The sequence below is a fragment of the Melospiza melodia genome, chromosome 14 (assembly GCF_035770615.1).
Source record: "Melospiza melodia melodia isolate bMelMel2 chromosome 14, bMelMel2.pri, whole genome shotgun sequence".
Lineage (NCBI taxonomy): Eukaryota > Metazoa > Chordata > Aves > Passeriformes > Passerellidae > Melospiza > Melospiza melodia.
Genome location: NC_086207.1, coordinates 17,637,377 through 17,647,286, shown reverse-complemented (window position 1 = coordinate 17,647,286; position 9,910 = coordinate 17,637,377). Strand labels below are relative to the sequence as shown.

The 9,910-nt window shown below is 63.6% G+C and overlaps 2 protein-coding genes across 2 annotated transcripts; both read left to right on the top strand.

Annotated features, from left to right (window-relative positions):
• Positions 1–742: 742 nt before the first annotated feature.
• SLC34A1 (solute carrier family 34 member 1) lies at positions 743–4,905 on the top strand. The gene is made up of 13 exons (XM_063169017.1): positions 743–879; positions 1,090–1,209; positions 1,357–1,539; positions 1,877–2,005; positions 2,083–2,226; positions 2,340–2,451; positions 2,543–2,738; positions 2,923–3,018; positions 3,129–3,228; positions 3,443–3,610; positions 3,767–3,883; positions 4,031–4,155; positions 4,261–4,905. Exons 2-13 carry the CDS (start codon positions 1,104–1,106, stop codon positions 4,813–4,815), a joined length of 2,031 nt encoding a protein of 676 aa, XP_063025087.1. The 5' UTR covers positions 743–879; positions 1,090–1,103; the 3' UTR covers positions 4,816–4,905.
• Positions 4,906–5,494: 589 nt separating this feature from the next.
• Positions 5,495–7,602, top strand: LOC134424574 (alpha-2Db adrenergic receptor-like). Its single transcript, XM_063168383.1, has one exon. The coding sequence runs from the start codon at positions 5,717–5,719 to the stop codon at positions 6,743–6,745; it is 1,029 nt and encodes a 342-aa protein (XP_063024453.1). The 5' UTR covers positions 5,495–5,716; the 3' UTR covers positions 6,746–7,602.
• Positions 7,603–9,910: the final 2,308 nt, after the last annotated feature.

Here is a 9,910-nt window from a genome sequence, read left to right as displayed (position 1 = left end):
AGGAGCCTTTGGCCACTGTCTGTCCCCTGTGGACATGAGCTTGCTGTGTGTCCTGTGGGTGGATGGAAACTTGGCTGGAGGTGTGCAAGCAGCAGGTAATGATAAACAGGGCCAAGGAGGTGGTGACGGCAGCGCTGGCCTCGCTCCTCTCCTGCTCACCCACTGCACATGCTGGGAGATGTGGTGCCAGGGAAGATGTGGTGCCAGGGGGATGAAGGCTCTGCCCCACACAGCCCTCAGCCCCACACTGAGCCCGGCTGTGTGCCACCATCACCACCAGTGGCAGGACATGGGGATTGATCATACTGGTGTTGGCATCAACCATCTCCAATGCCCTGGGAGTGAGGCCATTGTGCCCTGGGCAGAGCTGATCCCTCACGGCTGATGCTGTGGTGGCACTGAGGTGAGCATGGCCTCACCTCTGGTTTGTGACACCCCAGCAGCACCAGCACCAAGCCCTTCTCCTCCTCCTCCTCTCATGCAGTGGATGAACCACCTGGCACCAAATGATGGAGAGCTGAGGCTCCTCCAGCATCACCTCCTGGGCTCTGGGCCCCAGCAGTGCCCGGCTCTGCTCATCCCCATGGCAGCTGAGCTCACTGAGCTCACCCCGAGCCCAGGAGTGCCCCGGTACCCCGGGGGCACGTGCCCCATCCCGCCCTGGCTGACCAGGATGTGGTGGGGGTTACCCATTAACTGCAGGAATTTCTGGGGAGGAGGTGAGCAGCCAGCGGAGGCGAGGGGCGACACGGGGCTCCTTAGACTTTGCTCTTGGCCTGTGTATAAAGGGCCGTGGTGCCCCACAGGCCACTTCGCTGGAGGGACGCGTGGATGTGGCATGTGGAAGTGGCACTGCCCTGAGTGCCCGGCCAGCCCCAGGTGAGCCGGGCCCTGGGCAGGAGGAGTCCCCTTCCTGCCTGCCCTGCCTGCCCTGCCTACCCTGCCTGCCCTTGGGGTGGCACAGCAGCAGCTGGTGGCCCAACAGATGATGGCATGGTGCTCCTCAGCGGTGCCAGCACTGCAGGGATCTGGGGGGACGTGGCAGCTGGTGCAGCACAGCTGTGGTGACACGCAGCCACCTCTGCTCAGCCTCAGCAGGAGCCATGCTGCCCTACCGGACCGAGAGCCCCGTCCTGCCCGGGCGCTGCCCGGTGCGGGGAGGAAGGGTTGTGCACGGGCCACAGTTTGCCTACTGCCCCAGCCCCCAAGGTAGGTGCCCCCAGCCCTCCTCCTCCTCCTCTTCCTCCTCCTCCTCTTCCTCAGCTCTGCTTCTGGCCAGGCGCTGTCCCAGGCAGTGCTGGGCCCTGCTCTGCAGGGAGGTAACTGTGCTGTAACACAGCTGCTGTCTCTCCCCAGCCCTGCACCGGCTGCCCGGTGCCCACGGGTGCCCCTTCACGGTCAGCGCCGTGCCCTGCCCTGAGCACGGCTTCCCCTGCCCCGGCTCCCCCGGGCGCCTGCGCGAGGGCCGCGAGCGCTTCGAGCTGGACGCGCTCCCCTGGCAGGGACACTGCCTGGGCTTGGACGAGCTGCAGAGGCCAGGTGAGACCCCAGGGGCGTGGGGGTCTCACAGCACCTGGGCTGGGGAACACCCCAGAGATCTGACAGAGGCGCCTGGGGTGCCAGGACTGTGGGGTGCCAGGTTGGGAGGGGAGTGCTGATGGAGACCCTCAGTGTCCTGGGAGGATGTGGGAAGAGCTGAGGGGCAATGGGGCAGTTGGCACAAGGCACTGCAGGGTGGGAGGAGATGGAGGGGACCCTGGGCCAGGTGGCATAGCTGGGGACATGAGCCCTGGGCTGCCAGGAGCCATGAGAGTGGCACAAGGCTGTAGGAGCCATGCCACAGCAGGAGTTTAACACTCTCTCTTGTCTTGCACAGAGCTCGGGTGCTGGGCCAGGGTCCAGTCCTTCTGTGTCTCCCTTCTAAAGGTGCCCCTGATGTTTGGGTTCCTGTATCTCTTCGTGTGCTCTCTGGACGTGCTCAGCTCTGCCTTCCAGCTGGCTGGAGGTAGTAGGGTGGCAGGGATGCCCGGGAACCTGGTGCCACTGGCAGAGCCAGCAGCCTGCACTCACATTCCCTTACAGGTAAAGTGGCAGGGGACATCTTCAAGGACAACGCCATCCTCTCCAATCCAGTGGCTGGGCTGGTGGTGGGCATCCTGGTGACCGTGCTGGTGCAGAGCTCCTCCACCTCCACCTCCATCATCGTCAGCATGGTCTCCTCAGGGTGTGAGTGTGCCCACGAGGCTGCTGGGGACCAGAGACCGAGGGAGAGGATGGCTGGCTGGGCTCACCCTGAGCCGGGCCGTGCAAAGCTAGCAGGTCTGTCTGTCTGTCCGCAGTGCTGGAGGTGCGCTCTGCCATCCCCATCATCATGGGCTCCAACATCGGCACCTCGGTCACCAACACCATCGTGGCCCTCATGCAGGCTGGCGACCGCAGCGAGTTCGAACGGTGAGAGCTGCATGGCTCAGGGGACACTGCTGGGGCTGGGGGCAGCTCCTCAGCACCACCTCACACCCACGAGCTCCGTCATGCTGCACAGGGCCTTCGCTGGTGCCACGGTGCACGATTGCTTCAACTGGCTGTCAGTGCTGGTGCTGCTGCCGCTGGAGGTGGTCAGTGGGTACCTGCACCACGTCACCCGCCTGGTTGTGGCCACCTTCAACATCCGCAGCGGGAAAGATGCCCCTGACCTGCTGAAGATCATCACAGAGCCCTTCACCAAGCTCATCATCCAGGTCTCCTCAGCTGTTATGTATGCCCCAGGCTGGTGGTGATGTCCCCAGCACTGGTGTCCCTTTGATGGCGGTTGTATCCCAGTGTCTCCAGGCTGGCAGTGGTGTCCCCATGCCAGTGAAGATGTCCCCAGCCTGTGGGTGCTGTTAGCCCCCAGGTGGCCTCTCCAACCGTGTGTTGTTGCAGCTGGACAAGTCTGTGATCACGGGCATCGCCACAGGGGACGAGAGCCTGCGCAACCGGAGCCTCATCCGCGTCTGGTGTGGCCCTGCAACCCCACAGGTGAGGGGCCCGTGGCCTTGCTGGGGTCACCAAACACTCCCACAGAGGATGGGTGGTGGGCAAGGGCTGGAGGGCACTGGAGCTAGCTGTAGCCCACCTTCTCCCTGCAGATGGCCTCTGTGGGGCTTGGGACGCCCCCAAACTGCACATCCCCTGGGCACTGCAGCACTAAGGGCATTGAGGTCCTTCACAACGTCACCAGGAAGAAGTGTGAGTGGCTGTGGAGGGCTTGGGCAGGGCTGGGGCACAGGGCATGGGGCTGGAGAGGTGCAAGTGGGGCTGGGGGTTGTACGTGTGATGGAGAAGTATTGGAGAGGGCTGGGAGATGTTGCACTGGGGTCCAGGTGTGGGGCTGTCTGCGGGGGCAGGTTGTGAGCGGGGCCGGGCCAGCCCCAGCCCCTTGTCCAGCCGTGCTGTGGGGCAGGTGAGCACCTCTTCACCGACACACCACTGCCCGACCTGGCCGTGGGGCTGGTGCTGCTGGCCGGGTCCCTTGTCGTGCTCTGCACCTGCCTCATCCTCCTGGTCAAACTCCTCAACTCCCTGCTCAAGGGGCAGGTGGCCAAAGCCATCCAGAAGGTCATCAACACTGGTGAGTAGGATGGGGACCAGATGCCACCCATGGGCCACCCATGCCCATCTCCACCTGCCATCCTCAGACCCGTCCCTGGCTGCCCCTGGCCCCCAGGCCTGATGTGGCCATGGCCATGTCCCTGTTTGTGTCCATGCCCTGGCCATGCCCTGGCAGACCTGCCACACCCGCTCAGCTGGCTCACCGGGTACTTCGCCATGGTGGTGGGTGCTGGGATGACCTTCGTGGTGCAGAGCAGCTCTGTCTTCACCTCGGCCATCACACCCCTGATCGGTGAGTCCCAGACACTCCTCACGCCCTGCCGTGTGTCATCCCCTGGCCTGTGGGTGCTAAAGCACTCAGAGGGACAAAAGGAGCTGGGCCTACCTGGGAGAGCATGGGGATGGCACTGCCAGGAGTGACAGGGTGCCTCTCCCACAGGCCTGGGGGTGATCAGCATTGAGCGTGCCTACCCACTGACCCTGGGCTCAAACATTGGCACCACCACCACTGCCATCCTGGCTGCCCTGGCCAGCCCTGGGGACAAGCTGGCCAGCTCCTTCCAGGTAGAGTCAGTCCAGGGCTGTGGATGGGCTGGATGGGGTCAGCAGGCAGGGAAGAGGCTGGGGGATGCCCACGTGCCCCACCTGATGAGGATGCCATCCTTGCAGATTGCTCTGTGCCACTTCTTCTTCAACATCTCGGGCATCTTGCTGTGGTACCCGCTACCCTTCACCCGCCTGCCCATCCGCATGGCCAAGGCGCTGGGCGAGCGCACGGCCAAGTACCGCTGGTTTGCCGTGCTCTACCTCATCATCTGCTTCCTCCTGCTGCCCTCCCTCATCTTCGGCATCTCCATGGCGGGCTGGCGGGCGCTGGTGGGGGTGGGCGCGCCCTTCCTCGCCCTCCTCTTCTTCGTGGGGCTGGTGAACGCGCTGCAGGCGCACAGCCCCGGGCGCCTGCCCAAGTGGCTGCAGACCTGGGACTTCCTCCCGGCCTGGATGCACTCGCTGCAGCCGCTGGACCGTGTCATCACCCAGGCCACGCTGTGCTGCACCGACCGCTGCCGCAGCCCCGAGGGCTGGGAGGAGCCCGAGGGCGCTCCCCGCGACAAGGCCAGGCTGGGGCTGGACAACCCTGCCCTCTCCTACCCCGAGGAGATGCCCAGCCCCAGCACGCGGGTGGGCTCCCCTCGCCCGCTCCCGCACGGTGCCACACGGCTCTAGCTGGCAGTGCTCACCCGGGCTGCTGCTCCTGCGGCCCCTGGTGTCCCCTGTCCCTGCTCAGCTGTGTCTAATAAAGGGGGAGTGCTGACACCCCTGTGTGTGTCTCTTTGGGTCCTCCCTCTGTCACAGGTACCCCTCACACCATCACTGCTCAGCCCAGCTTGTGCTGGGGACACACCAAACACTCAGCTCGTGCTGTGGGGCACATGGTAATGATGCCACAGCTAAACCCCGAGCTCTGTAGCCACCTGTACTGAGCCGTCACAAGCAGCATCTTCTTTCCCCCCACCTTGTCCCCAAAGGGCTGAGCTGGCAGGGTCCAAAGCACCCCACTGTGTGCCACAGCAGCATATCAGTGATCGAGGCACAGCATGGGACAGCCAAGCAAGGTCCTGGGCTGCTTGGTGCTGCTGAGCTGGGATCAGCAGGATGATGATTCAGGATGGTTGGGTTGCAGTGCCCTTGCACCACCGGGCACCCTGGCACGCGTGGCTGGAGCTCTCCTGCCGTGGTGACCCTGAAGGGAGCCCTTTAAATGGCAATAACAGCTTCTCCCACTGCCCACAGATGTTTGGGTTCCTGCCAGTGATATCGGCCCACCCTTCCCTCCCTCCCTCCTTCCTGCCCGCCCTCCTCCGGCCTGGGACCAGCAGAGCCAGCAGCGCTGCCGTGGGAGCCTCTCGGTGCTCCTGGCCCCGCCGCTGTCCTGCATGCCCAGCCGGGCAACCACCGGGCCAGGACGACCTCGCCACCAGACCGGGTCAGTGCAGGAGTGGTGGCAGCCAGGAGAACCCCCAGGGACTCAGCGATTCTGGGACTGCGCCCACAGCCACTCCGGGACCGGTGAGCAGGGTGGGGGAAAGCCCCATGGGGCTTCATCTGCGTGAGGGGCCGGGCCAGCATGGAGCCGGGCAGCGCCCTTCCCAACACCTCGGGTAACGGCAGCGGCGCCAGCAGCGCCCCACACTCACCCGCAGCCACGGGGCTCATCTTGCTGGCAGCCCTGGCCGTCCTGCTGGCCACGCTGCTGGGCAACGCTCTGGTGGTGGTGGCCATCTCCACCAGCCGGGCCCTGCAAGCCCCACAGAACCTCTTCCTCGTGTCCCTGGCCTCGGCAGACATCCTGGTGGCCGTCCTCGTGCTGCCCTTCTCGCTGGCCAACGAGGTGATGGGCTACTGGTACTTTGGCGGGCTGTGGTGCAGCCTGTACCTGGCGCTGGACGTGCTGCTGTGCACGGCGTCCATCGGGCACCTCTGCGCCATCAGCCTCGACCGCTACTGGGCCGTGACACGGGCGGCGCGGCTCAACCTGCGCCGGAACCCGCGGCGGGTCAGGGCCATGATCGGGGCGGTGTGGGCGGCAGCGGCCCTGGTGGCACTGCCACCCCTCCTGCGGCCGCGGCCGGGCGGGCGGGAGTGCCAGCTGAGCCAGGAGACCTGGTACGTGCTGGCCTCCTGCGCCGCCTCCTTCTTCGTGCCCTGCCTCGTCATGGTGGCCGTGTACTGCCGCATCTACCGCCTGACCGCCGGGCGCACGGCCGCCCTGCTCGCTGCCCGCTCCCCGCGCCCTGCCAGCGGTGACGGAAAGGTGTCGGGTGTGGGGATGCTGAGATGGCGCCGTCGGAGCCAGCACCAGAGCGTGCTGCTGTGCCGCCGGCGGCTGGTGAGGGCGAGGGAGCGGCGCTTCACCGTGGTGCTGGCTGTGGTGATGGGCGCCTTCGTGCTGTGCTGGTTCCCCTTCTTCTTCACCTACAGCCTGGGGGCTCTCTGTGGGCAGGGCTGCCGTGTCTCCAAGCCCCTCTTCAACTTCTTCTTCTGGATCGGCTACTGCAACAGCAGCGTCAACCCCCTCATCTACACCCTCTTCAACCGGGACTTCCGAGCTGCCTTCCGCCGGCTCCTGGCCGTCCCGCACCGGCACCGCTCTTAGGGACCCGCTGGGACACTGGGGACGTGGCCCCCAGCCCTGCTCAGCATTCACAGCACCCAGCCACACCACAGGCCCTGGATGGCAGTGCCAGTGTGCAGCTCGAGGTGCTTCTGGAACTGCAGGATTGAATAAAACGGGACCAAATCCTGTGCCTGGGGCTGGCGTCTGCCTGCAGGGAGCCCAGAAGGCAGCACTGACTGCCAGCACCTTTTGCCACCCGCACCACCCCACACAGCAGTGTGGTGACAACTTGCTGAGTGAGCCCTCCCCACTCTCAGATGAATGTCTGTGCCCCCCAGCACTCTCCTTGTGTGGGGGATGGACTCCATGGCTCCTGTGAGGAGACAAAACCTCTCCGTGGCAGCGTCACCAGCTCTGGGCTGGGCTGGCTGTGCCACCACAGCAGCCCAGCCCGAGCCCTGTGCCTCTCTGTCCCCTCTGGGACAGCTGTGCTACGCCATGGGGGCTCTGTGAGGGCACACACGTACCCACAGCGGGGTACAAGGGTTGCAGGTCTGGCATGGAACACTCCACATCCTGCTCGGGGACTGTTGTGGGATCTTGCTGCAGGAGGGAAAGCAGGAATGACATCCCAGAGCCAGAAAGGCCGTTCTCCCCTGTGAGTGTCAGAGATGGGATCGCATGGGAACAGGCTCCAGCACAGCCCGACGTGCAAGAGGCCACAGAGGCAGCTGTGGGGGGAAGACCCAGGGACAACCACATTCCCCTTGGGGGGCAGAAAGCGCCCCACACCCACCCTGCCTGGCTGCCTGCCTCGCTCTGCACAGACACCCGGAGGTCAGGGGCTGCTCCACTTCTTGAGCTTTACTGCTCAAAATAGAAAATCTCAAAACATTGGACTTTCTCTGGGCTAAAAACAGCTGCTGGCGCCTGGGAGCTGGAGCTCAAGGAACACTGGCCCCTGCCAGCCCTCCCAGCCCCTGTCAGGGTGGGTGCAGCTTAGCTGGGCTCTGAGGGGGAGGGATGGGATGGGATGGGATGGGATGGGATGGGATGGGATGGGATGGGATGGGATGGGATGGGATGGGATGGGATGGGATGGGATGGGATGGGATGGGATGGGATGGGATGGGATGGGATGGGATGGGATGGGATGGGGGCACTCTCAGCACTGAGGATTCCTGGGCCATCACTGGCCCCATGTGGGGAGGCTCATGGTGTGAGCTTTGGAGTCAGCAGAGGTTCCCAATGGGATCGGGATGGGATGGGATGGGATGGGATGGGATGGGATGGGATCCAGTGCTGACCCTCAGAGGGGTCTGGCCCCGGTGGCTGGAGCTGCTCAGGCACTGCCCACGGAAGGAGCTGCCCTATCACAGCCACCCAGCTTCCCCTCCCGCAGCCGCCCTCCTCCTTCTCACAACCAAACAACATTTTGCTGCTAAAAATACCCAGACGAGGGCAACTAGTGGGGACACAGCCAGGTCAGTTCTCCCGGGGGCACCAGCTCTCTGGCAGCACCCACAGTGCCCTGGCCACACACCCTGGTGCCAACAGGGTACCAGGCACTGCCCATCCTCCTGGGCACGAGCACACAGCTCCCCTCCACAGAGCTGAAAAGCAGAGTGGCAGCGCCACACCTGAGCTGCTGCTGGGTCTCTTGGGGACATCAGGATCCTCTGGACACTGGTACTGCTCCAGCAGCCTCCCATTGTCCATGGGCCTTGTCAGTGATGGGAACGGTACTACAGAATGCCAGGTGGGAGGAAACAGAAAACAGCAACCCAAGGGTTAATGCTGGAAATGGATGGAAACAGAGTCATCTCATTTTAAGTTCAAAATAAACATGCTTTGGAAGGAAAGCAGCTCTAAAAGAGGAGCTCTCACACCACGAGCTCATCCCTCCAGGCAGTGACAGAGAGGTTACCCCCAAGGTGTGGCAGGGCAAAGCATCCTCCTCCTCCTCCTCCTAATCGCTGCAGATTCATACCCTGAAGATGTGACATCTGATTCCCAGTGGATGCTGAAGGGCACAGGAGTACTGACTGCAGGGACAGTGAGTGCTTGGAGTAATTGGATGTTACTATCATCCTCGCTACAGCCTGAGGACATGAACCCAAAACCTCTCCTGCCGTGGGCCCAGGCGGCTGCTGACAGACACCAGGGGAGGGACGTGCCCATCATCTCCTCCCTGCCCTGGCCAGCACCAGCCCCACACCTGCTGGGAAGGAGACATCTCCTGTGGGCTGGAGCAAGGGACAGAAGCCATGGGAAGGCAGAGGTGATGTCCTCACCCCAAAGCCAGGAGCAGCACAAAGCAGGGCAGACACCACTTGGTGTAAGAAGATTAAGGAGTGGTTTTGTGCTCAGGGCAGGCAGGGAGATGGGCAGGTGAGTGACAGGTCATCGAGGGATGCTCGAGCATAGGCCAGCTCTGCAGGGAAACCAGGTGTGTGGGGAATCAGGTGGGAAGAGGTTCCCATAGCACAGCTTTTCTTCAGACAAGGTAACGCTGCTGCTAATTTTGGTATAAGTTTTAAAAAATGGCTTTTAGAGAGAGTAATTGGTGTAAAGAATTTGGCGGGAGTTCAAACACCAGAACGGCACATGGGTCAGCTGCGCTGGGGGATGAGAACACCCAAACCTCCAGGGCAGCGGTGACCGCGGAAACGGGGCACAGCACCGGAGCACATCCCGTGACCGGGATGGACCGAGACACCGGGAAACACGCGAGGCCGCTCGGGCTTTATTGAGGCTGCGAAGGTGGGGAGGCACCCCTAAACATGTCACTGGTTCGAACAGGACAGACACGGCGGAGACAGCCCCGGCCGAGGGACCGGGACCGGGACCGGGACCGGGACCGGGACCGGGACCGGGACCGGGACCGGGACCGGGACCGGGACCGGGACCGGGACCGGGACCGGGACCGGGACCTCCCACAAATTCCAGAAAACCCTCTCGGCTTCCACTGAGCCCCGACGCTTATTTATATTAAACAAATCGTCCCCACCCCATAGACTGACCTATCACGACTCGTCTTGCGGCTGAGTGGCAGCTTCACGCCCAATCAGATGACGTGGGAGGCGGAGCTTCCCGTGTGGGCGTACTTGACTCTCTCCCAATCCGTTCGCGGCGCGTCCTGAGTGACATCTCACCCTCCAATCAGCGCCCGTCCCCTCGTCCAGGCAGCCCTCCGTCGGTAGC